An 18,199-nucleotide genomic window follows, 5' to 3' on the forward strand; every position below is an offset into this window, starting at 1 on the left:
CATTCTTTTTTCGGACATCCTGTAAAATTGATGATTACAAAAATAATACCTTGCAAATGTATAGACGCACGAATTGTACAATTCGTAGAATTGTACAAATGAAAAATGGCCCAGTTTTTATTTTTGTTTCTTTTTTATTATTATTTTTCGTCGTCGCAAGTGTGTTTTGGCGCAAAATATATTGTGTACCTGCATGCACAGACCGTATTTCCCTACGTTAACTTTTTTCTCGCAAGATTTTTGGTGTGCTGATCGAATCTTGGGCTAATTTTCCGATGCGTGATTTGATTGAAATTGTGGATTTTAGGTGAAATATCGCTGCTATTTCACCGTTTAAAGATGTGGTCGCGTTTGGCGCGTTTGAAGAATTAAGAATACGATCAAGCACAAATACAGCATGAATAAATTACATTCGTTAAAACATTACACATATTACACGCTAACATTAGCTACATCATATGAACAAAAGTTTTTAATATAAGCACGAATTCCAAAGTGTAAGAGTGGAAGTCATGCATGTGAAAGTCATGTCCGCCCATATAAACGTATGGTATATTTACATTTTTGAACTTGTATCTTTCTGAAGTATCTTGTGCTGTCTGAATGTCAAACACCATTTAGGTTCGCAATGTTTCTAAGTTATAGAGCTTTTATGTTCAGAAGCTTTGTATATTGAAAACACTCTCACGGCGCGCCGGAGTTAACGCCAGAGCAGGCGTCTTGTATTAATTTTAATGGAGATGATTGCAACCTCTCAAGAAATGAATTTTCTAGCGTTACGAAACTGAACATGGACAATTGTGGTGATTGTTGAAGTGACTCCTTTCAGAGACTCTCTTCATGCGAGAACAGACTATATAATTACTAGAAATACATGCATGCAGCAACCCCTCGCTATTTCAAACCAAGTACACAATTTCCTGAGTTAACCTGACCTAAACTTATATTATGAAATGACACAAAACTGAAATCAGTCTTATTATTTTTTACCCAGTATATTATAGCTAATGTTTCCATCATTCAATACAAAAATAATCATAAAGCTAGTGAGTAGTGTAAACATTGCCCGTTCAATTTTGCTGTATTATACCATGCCAGCAATTAAGTATCGGTTTAAAATCGAAGTTTCAAACGATTAAAACTGTACAAAATCTTCACAGACAAAGAAAAAGCTTCAAATGTTAATATTTTACTCTGTAATTGCAGTCGACGCCGGCGGCTAAAAGTTTTATACTGTATAAATATAGTGTGTATTTTTGATACCAAAATTCAAAATTAATTACACTTTCAAAAACACTTTTTGAAGTTAAAGCAAAGGTGTAATAGCCTTTCACAGGTTTATGCGTTCGCATAAAAAGCTAAAAATTTAACAAATAAACAGCATACAGCCCAGTCTTATGGCGAAACAAATACGAAATAAACAAAGTAAACACGTACACTTTGCCTTTGAAAACATTTATAAGTTTGCAGATTATGAATTATTCCTCTTACACGGCTTTGTCTTGACCGTATCCACGTTCATCTTTGCTAACTGTCATGCTTCATATATCTTGTTTCTTCTCGTTTTACTTTCTTTGCACAAAGTTTATGAAACGCTTTTACAAAAATGTTTACGAAATGACAGTTAATGTAAATTGCTGACGTTCTCATTGAGATACAAACTTTCTGTCTTAGCCAATCAGAACGTTCGTTGATTACCAGACGTTACTCGCGCATGCGCATAACTTACGAAGCCACCCAACGTCGACCGTCCATGACAAAGAATTTGGACAACTTTGGATTCGCCTATGTTCTACCGGGTTCCGTGTGTAATTCCTAATCTCCGAGCGGAATTAGTAACCTCGCAGGCGCTCCGCGCCCGCTCGGGGATAAGCGTGTGGTTGAGAATTTATGCGGCATTCGAGGCATTATCTTCATACAAGAACATTACGTGGCTCAGCCTCATGTGGTGGAGTTTATTGTGTTAATGAAGTTTATCTAGATAATGTTTTGTACTCGGCACAAGGTGCATAGGGTACAATTCTTTTTCTTGAATCAAGAATGACAGTTTTGAATTTTTGCTGTGTTTGTCAGACGTGAAATAAATGCTCTCCATTCGGCCCAACCTCGGGTCGTTGTAGCGCTGCTAATAAAGACAAAAAAAGTGATCCTAAATAATTCCATTCGATAATTGCATACAGTGACATAGTTTCACACTGTTTACCCGCATTCGTATCCAAGATTAAATCATTACTATCTAAAATTAGCATTTACTATGCTGGCAGAATCAATTATATTAGTCATAGGCTTGAATTTTCGCCTGCTGTTAATTTGCCTTTTTTGTTACATAGGGGAAAAATGACGCACCTGAAATTAGCGGCCTTTATTTTACTTGCGAATGCAATGCTGAGCATCGATGCTGGAACAGACTTTGATGCGACGTGGACATTCGAATGTCCATCAGGTATGTATTAACTGAAATTTTCGTCAAAGCATTCTCATTAGGACTTCTCCCTTAACAATGACTTTAATTGTTGTCAGGCCGTGCCCGCCTTATATTGTTGACGCTTATCAGAAGCTAGACGTTTGCAGAGTTCAACCTTCCTCCCGTCGTCAAACTGACGTCACGTATACGTCACTCACATCAGTCACATGACTCATCCTACTTCCTACATTTATCTGCTGGTAGTTGCATTGGTTGCTAACACAATAGTACCTGTGTCGATATATTTTTTTTGTTACGTAGTGAACCTTCCCCGCGGGTGGTGCCCGTGTATCCGCTGCTTTCAGATTGCAATTCTGAAAGTTTGTTATTTTACGTGGTTATTCTTTAAATGTTTGTGCATTAGGCGTGTTCGTTAGCTTAAAGCCACGGTTCTCAAGTCACGAGTCATGCAATTATCGCAAGAGAGCTTAACTGTTTTTATGTTCTTTATGACTTTATGCATGTATCCTTTATGACGTGCCATTTCCAACAACTTAGCAATCCGGCAGACTCGCCATCTTTTCTCAATAACTGTATCGAATTTATTCCTTGAATTCTTATGTATTGAACTTAAATCATTCTCAATATTACTCTGCATATAATTCTTGAAAACACCGTACACAAATATATCTTTTTATAATTTTAGGTCAATCCATCTCGCATATAAGCAGTGTTCATAGCAACCAACGTGAAGATCGTTCATGGACTTTCAGATGCAGATCGTCTTCTGTAATTACTTCTTCATGTAAATGGAGTGCTGATTGGTTGAATGGCTTCGACCAACCGATTCTCTATCAATGTCCTGATGGCGCCATCACAGGTGAACATTACGCCGAATGCAGGATTAACATCATAATTGTCATCATCATCATCATCTCCAGTTTTTTAAATCAATTTAGAAACACACGTGTTACTGTTTCAATTTCATTTAATCAGGTGTGTACTCTTACCATAACAACAATCGCGAAGACAGAAGGTTCCAAGTCAGATGCTGTAAAACAACAGATTACCCGCGTCATTGTTATTGGACTAATTACATCAACTGGTGGGACGCTTATTTAAACTATGATGTACCAAACCTTTATTATTTTGTCGGCCTACACAGTTATCACGACAACGGAAGAGAGTAAGTTGAAAAAAAATACCGGCTTGGTAGTGTGTATTTTCTTTGAGAAGATTAAATTTAGAAAAGAAATGGTTATGAAAATAAAAAAATCGAATTTTACGTTGGAAATACAAACTCTTTTCCTAGATTTGAAATTTTGGCAGAAGATTTTTTTCTAAATAAAAGGATTTGGCCAGATATACCGGATCAAAAAGAACTTCGACAAGATAACACTCATAAGAACGATAACAATTTCATTAGTGATAAATAAGATGCTTTATTGTACAACTGATATAGCAGTTGTTGAATCGCCATTGTTACCATTATAGCAGCAATGACGTCATATTTACAATCAATTTCTGACTGTTAGAATTGGTTAGGTTATCTGTGAAATATTTTTTTCAAGCAAGAAATCCTCAGCCAAAATTTAGTACATCTAGCTAAATAACGACTTCTACGGTAACTGTTTCCGCCTCTCGTAATTATCACACAGATTATAAGAAATATTCCCAACCAATTTTATTTATATTCTGCTCTTAGGGATAGAAGATGGAAATTTCTCGTATGTTGACGAGGTTGATAAAGGCCAATATCTGAACATTTTCCAAATACTGATGGCTGATTTTATGTCGTGATTCGATTTCTGGGGTGACAACTTTCAAAAATAATCAAGTGAATAAAGTTTATGCAATTAATAATAAACCATCTTGAATCGTGTGTTCTCTATGCATACTGAAATTCTACCACCGTCTCTCCCCGATTCTCCAACCCTATCCCAACCTAATCTCAATATTGAATTTAATAATGTCTAAAAAACCTATGACTAAGTATATCATATGTTAAAATGACAGTAAACGCCTTGTTACACGATGCAATTTTTCTTGCAAATTGTAATGCATGCAATTCTACTTTTAAGATATGAAAATTAGTGAAGAGTCTTCAAAATGTAAGTGTAAGAAACGCCATGGACAAAAAAAAGAAAAGTTCGGTAGTTGCCAAATTTACATCTCTCAAAAAAAGAACTGCATTGCAAGTTGCAAGAAAAATTGCACCGTGTAACTGGCCTTAAGTAATTCTTCAGTTGTTTTTCCAATTATTCAAGCCAAGGCTTCTCTGTGAAAACTAATGATCGTTGACCTGCCCGTGTTTTTAACTGAGGTGGCTATATTTAAATTAAAGCCCCGTTTACACTACACTGAATTTATCGGCACGGCACGGTTAAAATTGGTACCCGTGCTCAATTTTAATAGTGTTCAGGCTACCAAAACAAAGGCCGAGAACAGATGAAATGGGCACGGGTACCCATTTTAGCCGTGCCGTGCCAATAAATCGAATGTAGTGTAAATGGGGCTTAATTTTCGATATCTTGTAGGACTTATTATTATCATTATTAATTTTTTGCTTGTGGAGTCTTTGAAATGCTGTTTTTAGGCTAGCTAAAGATGCCTCGTGTCTAATGTGTGCATTCAAACTGGATGTTAATAAGTTTCCTCGTGGATAATAAAATGAATAATTTCATATTATTATCCATGGTCTTCTCCAGGAAATACGCCTGCATGGTTTACCGAATTATTCTCCTTCCACCAGTAAAGCCAGTTACCCACCATCTTGTAAATTATATCCATGGAAAAAAAACATGAATGTGGTCAATTTGTAAGCCTGACATAACTGTTACAGCATAAGCTAGTATTGTTCCAAGCTAACTTTTAACTGGACTGTTAATTTATCGCATGACTACCTTCGCTGACTGAATTTTAAATATTTCGACCTTAGGCTTGTGTAAATTATTTTTGATTAATCGCGTGACTTATCTGACAACCCCCTAGATCCGCCCCTGCCTTTAACGTCACTGAGAACAGCAAGCATTAGATTCGGTTGTTGAATTTGCAGCCATTTAAGAGAAGAATGACAAAAGGTTCAAAATTATATCTTTGTTTGAGAGAAGGCCCTAAGGTATAAAATTATGTGGACACAAGACGAGTGAAAATTACGATAAAAGGATTAGACATTACACACGTATTAAAAGAAGTATTTATCCGCCAATGTTAAGTTGATCTTTTCATTGTTTAATTGCGGTGATATGAAGACACGGTATTTTCAATACGATACTGCCATCGTCGTGAAAAGTAGCAACTTCAGCCATAGTCTCTTTCACATAAGCTGGATCTAACTCTTCAATATCACGATGTGTTGATGCTTTGGTCCAACGCTTTAATATTTCATACGACTTGAAATTCGCTGTTAGAACGATCTGGCTGATCACAACTTCACTGAAGAAACCAATTTCATAAAACAACTTTTTCATTTCATCTTTTGTCAAATAATGGGTACCAAGTACCTCGGAATGATCAGCTCGTTTAGGGCCAAACTTATCCGCACACAAAATAACCAGTTTACCTCCAGACTTCAAAGATTGGTAGGCTTTCTGTATGTAAATCTTCTTATGCTCGTGTGGAAACCAGTGAAATGCATTCATTGTTATATGAACGTCATAGTATGGCGAATTATCGTTTGGGAATCCAGTCACACTATCACCAACATGAAACTGAAGATTATCAACCTCTTGGTATTTCTCTTGAGCTATTTTGATTCTCTCAACATCTGGATCAACTCCCACCGTCTCACCACAAGACCCAACAATATCAGCGATGTATTTGGTGAGATTTCCCGTACCACAGCCCATATCAAGCACTTTGGCCCCGGGGGAGAGATTCACTTCATCAATAAACTTACAACCAGCTTCGTATTGCGGTTGGTTCAGTTCTTCGTAAGCTTTTGCATCGGATTCCATGATCGTCTTGTGCAACACAACTGAGTGTTTATATTAACTGCCTTTCATCAATCGACCTTCTATACAACATGGTTATTGTCTTATTGTCTTCATGTACTTGATTTGGGAAACTTAACCGGATTAAAATTAATCACTTTACATATTTTATCAAATTAAACATTCTTACAACAAATCAGTCTCATTTTTCTCTTATACCTTTAATTGCCGTTTAGACATTTGCCCTGTGCAGAACTTACTCGACTATTTAGCGCTAAATTAGATATATTACCACCCTCAGCACCCACATGGGGTTGTCTGAATTACGGAACGGATGCATCCGCCGAAATTTTTCAGTATGTAATGCAACGTGAGCTACTCAGCTTACAAGGATTTTAGAAGTGTTTATATATTAACTGCATTTCATCAATCGACCTTCTACAACATTAAGCTATAGATTTGGGGAACTTAACCAGATTAAAAATCACTTTATTTTATCAAATTTTAGTCATTCTTTCAACATATCTCATGTTTCTCTTATACCTTTAATCGCCGTTTAGACATTTGCCCCGTGCAAACCTCGCCTAGATTATTTAGTGCTTCGTGGTTTATCTGATGCATGGCCTTCTTTAATTTTTAATTTTAAACTCTCGATGCATGGGCGCACACATACTTCTACGTATAACCTTCTCACCGATCAGATAATCTAGCTTTAATTTTTCGTGCATGTCAGTTATGTTTATCGTCAGTATAAGTGCAAAGGGCATTAGGGCAAAGTTTTCATAGTTGGCGCGGCTATTTCCGCTGCGAGATGCGGTTTATCTGACGAATGCTCTGTATTTGAACTTCCGTATACAAAATAAGCTTAGTTCACTCGTTCATATCTATCAAAAGAAGAAAATCGGAACGAAAATTGCAGCAAAAATTGGAAAAGTAAATGGGCTTCGCTAACCCTTAGTAAACCAGGGTCCAGTAGATCAAGCCCATTTAGATTAATGTGTATATGCAATGAAAATTTCGATTTCGTGTTTTTTGTATTTTCTAAAAATTTGTTCTTTCCCGATCATAAAGATACCAACACTGTCGACAAATTCGGACTAGAAGTACTGAGGAAAAAATTAGGTTTAAAGTTGAGCTATGAAAATAAAAACTGTTGAAATTCCTCGCGCGGCGGGGAAGGTCGTGATGACGTATGCAGTGTGACACAGTGCGCTCTTCCTATTTAGAAATACTATAAACATTGCACTGTCTACCACGTAAAATCGCAATATTTTTGCAATTTGATGAGCTCCCAAAGAAATATGCATCTTGTAGATGCAGTGTATTAGTAAAGTAAAGAGAATAATCTCAAAAAAATACATCAATTTTCACTTTTTAGTCGCTTATAAGCTGCCGAATATTAGCAAAAATTGATGCAGCTCAGTTGTACTTTGTTTCGCTAAATTCTTTTTTTTTTTAAAAATACCTGAGATACAATTTAATAAAACATAATAATGCTAAAAACCTAGACTAAAAATTAGTATATTCCATAGATACAAATGTTCTAAAAGACCCATGCACTTTCTAGTTAAGTCTTTTTAAAAAAGAATAAAAAAATTAGAAAATTAAAGTTCGCATAAATCTAAGGTAAAGAGAATTATATACAATATTTCATGCTCATACAGTTAGACGTTTTTTGAGTCTCTCAATAAGTACATCGTCCTTCCACTAATGCTAGATCGATCTCTCCTCCAAAGGAGGAGATTGGTCGATGTAAAGAAGATCTAGCCCCACGCAAGCACATAATTGCTGATCGTAACAGCGAAAAACTGAGTCTACATCTCATCCAGTTGATTGTCTTACTATACGCTTTATCATGTTTATCAGCGATTAGAGATGCAATTCTCTTATAAACTACGTTTGCAGTGGAGCCCATACCACCCGCTGTTGAGAAAACAAGAGGGGAGAAAGACCCATGTTCTACTTCACGGATTCGTTCATCATATGCTCTTCTTTTCTCAAGCTCATTTCTGCGATAGCATTGGGAGAGAGATGTATTACGATAGCTCGGTGCCAAGGGATTAAAAACCCTAACATCAAAAAATGCACGTTGCCGATCACCTCCCCAAAAACTTTCAGCTACGATGTCAAGTCGAGCTTTATTGCTGTGTCACACTACATACGTCACGAGTTCTGCACTCTCGGTACCAGTCTTTCAACAGTTTATGATTGAAAAAACGCGTAATTATCGTATGTTTTAGGCCGTTTTAAAGACTTTATCAGCATTTTAACAACCAAAAAACATTTTTACCGAATCAAGGGCAGTAAAGTCTTTCGGAATTTCACAATTTTAATTTTTTCATTTTTCCGGCTTGCATATACAAACGTTGGATAAGTCAAAACACTCAAAATTAAATGACACTCTTACGTATCAACTTGAATATTATGCATAATGCACTGGATATGTAGTTGTAAACAGTATCTTTTTGTACCCAAATCCATGGGAGTATTAACATGACATGACAATTATACTACGAGCTCGAGCCGAATATGAGCTGACTGAAATTATTATCCCAGAGACCCAGAGCGCGGACACAAAGGACCTACTTGGACAAAGGTGTAACTGTTGCATATTAAACGCTAATGTTTGAGTGTAACGAAAAGCTTATTGCCAAGCCCGTTTACTTTTACAATTTTTGGTGCAATTTCCTGTGCGATTTTCTTCTTTTGATAGATACGAACGAGTGAACTAAGCTGAATTTGTATACGGAAGTTCAAATATAGAACCCCGATCGTATGAGCCGGGCTGGCCCGCTTTGCCGGCCTGACTCGCCAGAATCGAGATCCCGCTTCCTAAGTTGTTTCTATATATTTTTTTGAAATTTGATTCACATGGAAAGCGGGCCAGCCCACTTTGCCGAGATCTCGCTTGAGGGAGGCGAGATCTTTGATCGCTGATCGCTGATCTTTGATGATGATGAAAATCGTTGATCGCTTTCTCTACAATTATACCTTCACAGCATCATTTCTACATTTTGTATTTATTTGCAAACCAAAAGAACACGATACATTTCAAAAATTAACGAAAAATATCGTCCCAAAACCGCTGTAATCGATGCAAGCAACATTTTTCAATTTTTGTAGGCATCAGCGAATTATGTAACGCTACCGGGCTAGCCCGCTCCGTGTGAATAAGAAAATGAACTAGCCGGGCAAAGCGAGCCAGCCCGGCTCATATGAACAGGGCCTTAGTAGGATAAACTTAACCGACATGCACAAAAAATTAAAGCCAGATTATCTGATCGGTAAGAAAGTTATACGTAGAAGTATGTGCGCCCATGCATCGAGAGTTTAAAATTCAAAATTAAAGAAGGCCATGCATCAGATAAACCACGAAGCATTAAATAATCTAGCCGAGGTTTGCACGGGGCAAATGTCTAAGCGGCGATTAAAGGTATAAGAGAAAAATGAGGTATGTTGAAAGAATGACTAAAATTTGATAAAATAATCTGGTTAAGAGTCCCAAATCTATAGCTTAATGTTGTAGAAGGTCGATTGATGAAATGCAGTTAATTAATATAAACATGCAATTGTAAAATCCTTGTAAGATCAGTAGCTCACGTTGCATTACATACTGCAAAATTTCGGCTGATGCATTCGTTCCGTTGTTAAGTTTCGTAATGTTGACATCTCTCTATCCTCAGTCAGAAGCACAACACACAATCTTTGGAAGCTTTTTTCATCTAATGTATTTGTTACACAATCACTCGTATTTATATGATTACAGCAATTTGGATTAATCTATCTTTACACAGTTATTTTACTATAAATGGAATACAGTTTTCATAAGAGAATGAATATATACTTTTATGGTAAGGTATGTGACCGTTCAGTCCGAATATCCCTTTTCGGTTACATAGTTTTCTCTACACTTATTTATATAATAAATATGTATTTATATCTGAATCTATTTTCGATCACTGTGGTCTTATTTTTGGTTAGTCTATATGGTTAGTCTTTATTACGTTAATCATCACTAGTCTAATTTTGTTTAATTGGATATATGAGCACATACTTCAACATCCGTAATTCAGACAGCCCTATATGTTGGTGCTGAAGGTGGTAATATATCTAATTTAGCGCTAAATAGTCTAAGTTCTGCACAGGAAAATTGTCTAAACGGCGATTAAATGTATAAGAGAAACATGAGACTTATTTGTTGTAAGAATGTTGATAAAGTATAATATAAAGTGATTATTTTTAATCAGGTTAAGTTTTTCAAATCAAGTACACGCAGACAATAGGATCTTTATCAATAACCATGTCGTATAGAAAGTCGACTGATGAAAGGCAGATAATATAAACACTCAGTTGTATTGCACAAATGCACAAGACGATAATGGAATCTGATGCGAGAGCCTACGAAGAACTAAACCAACCGCAATACGAAGCCGGTTGTAAGTTTATTGATAAAGTGAATCTCTCCCCCGGGGTCAAAGTGCTTGATATGGGCTGTGGCACGGGAAATCTCACCAAATACATCGCTGATATTGTTGGGTCATGTGGTCAGGCGGTGGGAATTGATCCTGATGTTGAGAGAATCAAAATAGCTCAAGAGAAGTATCATGAGGTTGATAATCTTCAGTTTCATGTTGGTGATAGTGTGACTGGATTCCCCAAAGAAAAGTCGCCATACTATGACGTTCATATAACAATGAATGCGTTTCACTGGTTTCCACACGAGCAGAAGAAGATTTACATACAGAAAGCTTACCAATCTTTGAAATCTGGAGGAAAACTGGTTATTCTGTGCACAGATAAGGTAGGCCCTGGACGAGCTGATCAATCCGAGATGTTTGGCATTCATTATTTGACAAAAGATGAAATGAAAAAGCTGTTTCATGAAATTGGTCTGTTCAGTGAAGTTGTCATAAGCCAGACCTTTCTCACAGCCCATTTCAAGTCGTATGAGATATTAAAGCGTTGGGTCAAAGCGACATCACATCGTAATATTGAAGAGTTATCTCCAGCTTATACGAAAGAAGCTACGGCTAAAGTTGCTACTTTTCACGACAATGGCAGCATCGTATTGAATATACCGTGTCTTCATATCACCGCAATTAAACAATGAAAAGATCACGTTAACATTCGCTGATTCATACGATTAGCTAATATTATATCTTTTAATATGCGTGTGACTACCTTCTAGCTTTATTCGTAATTTTCACTCTTCTTGTTTCCTATAATATATATCTTACACAATCTTTGAAGAAAGAGCTAATTTATTCGTAATAACCCATAAAAATCATGGTTTATTCAACCATGTGTCATCTGCAACGAAACTTGGATCTTCAATGCAGTAATCAATGAACTCAGATTGTATAACTGTTAAAGAATTTATGTTCGTGTTTTGTTTACAAATAAACTCACTTGCTGACCATACAATGAACTCGAAATTTCACAACTGTCTCTAATCCTTAATTAACATGCAAGGGTGGACCCTGGTATGTATTTAATAACCCTGAATTAACCAAGGTGGACCTTGGTAGTTGGTATGTACATAATGTATTTCAGCTTATAAATCTGAAAGAGTAAAAAGCACTGGCTTCAATTTTCCCTCCTGCATGGGTTAATGGTTATCGTTCCAGTTTGCTTACAGTTCAATGGTTCAACCGCGATCAGACCGAGGTTTCACCTAGGTTAATAGACCTTTCTTATAACGACGTCAAACGCGGAAATTATGATGTTACGTCATAAAATTTGATTGGCTCCACAAAATTATCGCCACAGTCAAACTTCGTGTAACTTTATACTTTCCGCGTTTGACGTCGATATGAAAAAGGTCTATTAACCTCGGTTTTTGTCACGTTATTTCTGGACAGTACTCGAAACTCTTCAAAACTCATAAGCATTATCACAGAACCAGTTACACTAATAGAACATTTCAGCATGCAAATTAAATAATTAACCAATTTCTGATGTTGTGACCATGGAATAGCCAATAAAACTTATCCATTTCAGACCATGTGATTTGAAATGGTTTAATTTGCATACAAGCTGAAAAGGTCTATTAAACATTCACTTGCCTTCCGGGAAAGGGATAGATATGACTGTGAAAACAATCAATATCTCAGGCATTAACTGGCATTGTTATACAGTATAGGTGCTGTGTATTTTAAATGTGATTGGTTCATTCGTAGTCACATGACTTTAAATAAATGCAATCCTTCCCGCCAGGGAAACAAGTGAAAAATATTTGCCCACTTCTTGTAATAACAAAGTAATGTGGGTTTACGACTTCTTGGACTCTTGGGAAAACAAAATTCACTATTTCTCTCGGAAGCATACATTAAGTGTATAATAATAACCTTGAATTTGCATAGCATGAAAAATCGGAAGGCTGGCTACGCCACTTGATCGCACAGTGTCTTCTGCACTGGATCGCGTGGTGATCGTACGTTTGTGAGACTTGACAGACTAAAAAAACGATTCTAGTCTGAAGATGACGGGAAACTGATTGTCGGCCTATTCTATACCATGCAAATGTTAAAGCCTCCAGCTTCCGGTTATTATACTTCAATTCTTCTCGATTTTCTGGTCGACTGCTTACATGCAGTTAATAATTATAAACACTCGGGTGTGTTTCACAAGACGATCATGAAATCCGATGCAAAACTTTATTCTAGTCTGAAAATGACGGGAAACTGATTGTCGGCTTATTCTGTAGTATGCAAATGTTTAGACTCCAGCTTCCGGTTATTATATTTCAATTCTTCCCGATTTTCTAGTCGACTGCTTACATGCAGTTAATATAAACAATCCGTTGTGTTGCCCAAGACGATGGAATCCGATGCAAAAGCTTACGAAGAACTGAACCAACCGCAATACGAAGCCGGTTGTAAGTTTATTAATGAAGTGAATCTCTCCCCCGGGACCAAAGTGCTTGATATGGGCTGTGGTACTGGAAATATCACCAAATACATCGCTGATATTGTTGGGTCTTGTGGTCAGACGGTGGGAATTGACCCTGATGTTGAGAGAATCAAAATAGCTCAAGAGAAATATCAAGATTTTCATAACCTTCAGTTTTATGTTGGTGATAGTGTGACTGGATTCCCAAACGATAATTCGCCATACTATGACGTTCATGTAACAATGAATGCGTTTCACTGGTTTCCAAACGAGCATAAGAAGATTTACATACAGAAAGCCTACCAATCTTTAAATGCTGGAGGAAAACTGGTTATTTTGTGCACAGATAAGATAGGATCTGAACGAGCTGATCATTCCGAGGTACTTGGCATCCATTATTTGACGAAAGATGAAATGAAAAAGCTGTTTCATGAAATTGGTCTGTTCAGTGAAGTTGTGATCAGCCAAATCGTTCTAACAGCGCATTTCAAGTCGTATGAGATATTTAAGCGTTGGACGAAAGCAACAACACATCGTGATATTGAAGAGTTAGATCCAGCTTATGTGAAAGAGGCTATGGCTGAAGTTGCTACTTTTCACGACGATTGCAGTATCGTATTGAATATACCGTGTCTTCATATCACCGCAATTAAACAATGAAAAGATCACGTTAACATTTGCTGATATTATTATTAATATTACGATTAATATTATATTTTTTAATATGCATGTGCTTTTAGCTTTAATCGTAATTTTCACTCTTCCTGTTTCCTATAAAATATACCTTACACAATCTTTGAAGAAAGAGCTAATTTATTCGCAATCAACCCATGAAAATCATGGTTTATTCAAACCATGTATCATCGGCAACGATACTTGGATCTTCAATGCAGTAATCAATGAACTCAGATTGTATAAGTGTTACAGACTTTATGTTCGTGTTTTGTTTACAAATAAACTCACTTGCTGACCATACATTGAACTCTAAATTTCACAACTGTCTCTAACCCTTAATTAACAAGGGTGGACCCTGGTATGTATTTAACAACCTTGAATTAACCAAGGTGGACCTTGGTAATTGGTATGTACATAATGTATTTCAGCTCATAAATCTGAAAGAGTAAAAAGCACTGGCTTCAATTTTCCCTCCTGCATGGGTTATCGTTCAAGTTTGCTTACAGTTCAATGGTTCAACCGCGATCAGACCGAGGTTTCACCTAGGTTAATAGACCTTTCTTATAACGACGTCAAACGCGGAAAGTATGATGTTACATGAAATTTCATTGGCTCCGCAAAATTATCGCGACAATCAAACTTCGTGTAACATCAGACTTTCCGCGTTTGACGTCATTATGAAAAAGGTCTATTAACCGCGTTTTTTGTCAAGTTATTTTTGCACAGTACTCGAAACTCTACAAAACTCATCTTGGAAATGTACATTTTATCAGAGAACCAGCTACACTAATAGACCATTTCAGCATTCAAATTAAGTAATTTAACTTATTGCTGATGTTGTGACCATGGAATAGCCAATAAAACTTATAACCAATAATCCATTTCAGACTATGTGATTTGAAATGGTTTAATTTGCATACAAGCTGGTCTATTAAAAATGGAAATACAAAAGGTCTATTAAACACTCGCCTTCCGGGAAAGGGATAGATATGACTGTGAAAACAATCAATATCTCAGGCATTCACTGGCATTGTTATACAGTATAGGTGCTGTGTATTTTAAATGTGATTGGTTCATTCGTAGTCACATGACTTTAAATAAATGCAATCCTTCCCGCCAGGGAAACAAGTGAAAAATATTTGCCCACTTCTTGTAATAACAAAGTAATGTGGGTTTACGACTTATTGGACTCTTGGGAAAACAAAATTCACTATTTCCCTCGGGAGCATACATTAAGTGTATAATAATAACCTTGAATTTACATAGCATGAAAAATCGGAAGGCTGGCTACGCCACTTGATCGCACAGTGTCTTCTGCACTGGATCGCGTGGTGATCGTACGTTTGTGAGACTTGACAGACTAAAAAAACGATTCTAGTCTGAAGATGACGGGAAACTGATTGTCGGCCTATTCTATACCATGCAAATGTTAAAGCCTCCAGCTTCCGGTTATTATACTTCAATTCTTCTCGATTTTCTGGTCGACTGCTCACATGCAGTTAATAATTATAAACACTCAGGTGTGTTTCACAAGGCGATCATGAAATCCGTTGCAAAACTTTATTCTAGCCCGAAGATGACGGGAAACTGATTGTCGGCTTATTCTATATCATGCAAATGTTTAGCCTCCAGCTTCCGGTTATTATACAGGATGTCCCAAAAAAAACGCAACCACTTAAGTATGCAAGAATATTAATACTGTGCGGGTTTGCACCATAGTTCAGCTAAAATGACTTTTAGCATTGTAAATGAAGAATTAAGAGCCATTTTCAATTCCCAGAGGTGCTTATCTATTGCGCTTTAGAGCTGTATTAATGTTCTGCATATTTAAGTGGTTGCTTTTTTTTTGGGACACCCTGTACTTTAATTCTTCCCGATTTTCTAGTCGACTGCTTAGTGCTTACATGCAGTTAATATAAACAATCCGTTGTGTTGCCCAAGACGATGGAATCCGATGCAAAAGCTTACGAAGAACTAAACCAACCGCAATACGAAGCTGGTTGTAAGTTTATTGATGAAATGAATCTCTCCCCCGGGGTCAAAGTGCTTGATATGGGTTGTGGTACGGGAAATCTCACCAAATACATCGCTGATATTGTTGGCTCTTGTGGTCAGACGGTGGGAATTGATCCTGATGTTGAGAGAATCAAAATAGCTCAAGAGAAATACCAAGAGGTTGATAATCTTCAGTTTCATGTTGGTAATAGTGTGACTGGATTCCCAAACGATAATTCGCCATACTATGACGTTCATATAACAATGAATGCGTTTCACTGGTTTCCACACGAGCAGAAGAAGATTTACTTACAGAAAGCGTACCAATCTTTGAAATCTGGGGGGAAACTGGCCATTTCTTGTTTGAATAATATAGGCCCTGAACGAACAGACCAATATGAGCTGCTTAATATCCACTTTTTGACAAAAGATGAATTGAAAAGGCTGTTTCACGAAAGTGGTCTGTTCAGTGAGGTTGTGATGAGCCAAATCGTTCCAACGGCGCATTTCAAGTCGTGTGAAATATTTAAGCGTTGGGTCAAAGCAACAACACATCGTGATATTGAGGAGTTAGATCCAGCTTATGTGAAAGAAGTTAAGGCTCAAGTTGCTACCGTTAACGACGATGGCAGCATCGTATGGAATATACCGTGTCTTCATATCACCGCAATTAAACAATAAAATGATCACGTTAACATTATTATGCTAATTAATATGTTTTTTAAGATGCGTGTGACTTCTAGCTTAATTCGTAATTTTCACCCTTCTGGTGTCCTATAATATATACCTTACACAATCTTTGAAGAAAGAGCTAATTATATGTTATTAACCAGGCTGCAGTTGATCCAGCCCGTTTAGCTTAAACGTTGGATGAGTCAAAATTAAATGACACTCTTAAGGCGGATTTCCACTTACAGCGAAATTGTTCGCTAGCGAAATATTTGCATGTTTTCTTTTGAATTTTGACTGCATAAATAAATTAGTGCGACTTGACTGTTCTCAATTCAAAAGAAAATATGCAAATATTCCACTAGGGAATGATTTCGCTGTAAGTGGAAATCCGCCTTTACGACTCTATTGAATGAGTTAACTTGAATATTACGCCTAATGCACTGGATATGTAGCTGTAGGATGTCTCAAAAAAACGCAACCACTTAAATATGCAAGACATTAATACAAGTCTAAAGTGCAATAGATAAGCACCTCTGGGAATTGAAAATGGCTCTTAATCCTTCATTTACAATGCTAAAAGTCATTTTAGCTGAACTATGGTGCAAACCCGAACAAAAAAAATATTCTTGCATATTGAAGTGGTTGCGTTTTTTTGAGACAGCTGTAGTTGTAAACAGTATCTTTGTATTAAGATAAAAAAACATTTAGTTCGCTTGTTGAATAAAACGGTAGACTTGCTTTCTATTTTGAACTTATCGATCCACCGTTTTTACCGCGGCTACACGGGCCATTTTCATCGACGATGTTGTCTTTCTAGCGTATGTTACTGTGTGAATTATGTACACAGTTCTATAAACTAGGCGAAGTAAAGTAACCTACTCTGTTAAATTTACTGAATAGCATACACAGGAGAAGAAAAGCCTGTGTAGCCGAGGCTTTAAGCTAAACTGGCTTGATACAACGGGCCCAGAGCTAAGTCCCAGGCTCAGGCAACCCAAACGATGATTCGCCATACTATGACGTTCACTTAACAATGAATGCATTTCACTGGTTTTCACACGAGCATAAGAAGATTTACTTACAGAAAGCCTACCAATCTTTGAAAGCTGGAGGAAATCTGGCTATTCTTTGTTTGAACAACATAGACCCGGAACGAGCTAACCAATATGAGCTGCTTGATATCCACTTTTTGACAAATGAAAACTTTTGAATTCAAACACACACAAATTTGCTAGATATTTTTTTTAAATTTTATCTATTATCCATTTTTTTGGTATAATTGGGTCTTAGAAATGCATTTTCAGTATCCAACAACAAACATACATAACAAAACGCTAACGATTAAAATGGCTAAAGCTAGCTAACAAAATATTATACAGATCACTGAAATCAGGGATTAATGTCACTGGTGTCTAATGCATACTTGACGCCTGTATTCAAAAAGCTCTTTCACACTCATAGTCATTGAGTGTGACATATAAATTTTGTTAATGCTGATCAATGAGAAAGTTTTTTTGAATAGATAGAAAGATATAAGGTAAATCATTGAAATCAAGTCTATTAGTAATAGATCATTTTCAGCATGCAAATTAAGTAATTAACTCATTTCCGAGTGTTAACATGACATGAC

At 36.7% G+C, this 18,199-nt stretch overlaps 4 protein-coding genes across 4 annotated transcripts; 3 read left to right on the plus strand and 1 right to left on the minus strand.

Moving 5' to 3' along the window:
• Positions 1-5,628: 5,628 nt before the first annotated feature.
• LOC114539644 (ubiquinone/menaquinone biosynthesis C-methyltransferase UbiE-like) lies at positions 5,629-6,360 on the minus strand. The gene has a single exon (XM_028560261.1). The coding sequence runs from the start codon at positions 6,358-6,360 to the stop codon at positions 5,629-5,631; it is 732 nt and encodes a 243-aa protein (XP_028416062.1).
• A 4,339-nt stretch (positions 6,361-10,699) lies between these two features.
• On the plus strand, positions 10,700-11,446 carry LOC114539653 (carboxy-S-adenosyl-L-methionine synthase-like). Its single transcript, XM_028560269.1, has one exon. The coding sequence runs from the start codon at positions 10,700-10,702 to the stop codon at positions 11,444-11,446; it is 747 nt and encodes a 248-aa protein (XP_028416070.1).
• Positions 11,447-13,155: 1,709 nt separating this feature from the next.
• LOC114539662 (carboxy-S-adenosyl-L-methionine synthase-like) lies at positions 13,156-13,887 on the plus strand. The gene has a single exon (XM_028560276.1). The coding sequence runs from the start codon at positions 13,156-13,158 to the stop codon at positions 13,885-13,887; it is 732 nt and encodes a 243-aa protein (XP_028416077.1).
• A 1,959-nt stretch (positions 13,888-15,846) lies between these two features.
• On the plus strand, positions 15,847-16,578 carry LOC114539674 (demethylmenaquinone methyltransferase-like). The gene has a single exon (XM_028560288.1). The coding sequence runs from the start codon at positions 15,847-15,849 to the stop codon at positions 16,576-16,578; it is 732 nt and encodes a 243-aa protein (XP_028416089.1).
• Positions 16,579-18,199: the final 1,621 nt, after the last annotated feature.

The sequence above is a fragment of the Dendronephthya gigantea genome, unplaced genomic scaffold (assembly GCF_004324835.1).
Source record: "Dendronephthya gigantea isolate DGI-Jeju-01 unplaced genomic scaffold, DenGig_1.0 000003F, whole genome shotgun sequence".
Lineage (NCBI taxonomy): Eukaryota > Metazoa > Cnidaria > Anthozoa > Malacalcyonacea > Nephtheidae > Dendronephthya > Dendronephthya gigantea.

What these genes read in the sequence shown, in the direction of transcription:
- LOC114539644 (XM_028560261.1), bottom strand. Translation starts at nt 6,360, where the DNA reads ATGGAATCCGATGCAAAAGCTTACGAAGAACTGAACCAACCGCAATAC.
- LOC114539653 (XM_028560269.1), top strand. Translation starts at nt 10,700, where the DNA reads ATGCACAAGACGATAATGGAATCTGATGCGAGAGCCTACGAAGAACTA.
- LOC114539662 (XM_028560276.1), top strand. Translation starts at nt 13,156, where the DNA reads ATGGAATCCGATGCAAAAGCTTACGAAGAACTGAACCAACCGCAATAC.
- LOC114539674 (XM_028560288.1), top strand. Translation starts at nt 15,847, where the DNA reads ATGGAATCCGATGCAAAAGCTTACGAAGAACTAAACCAACCGCAATAC.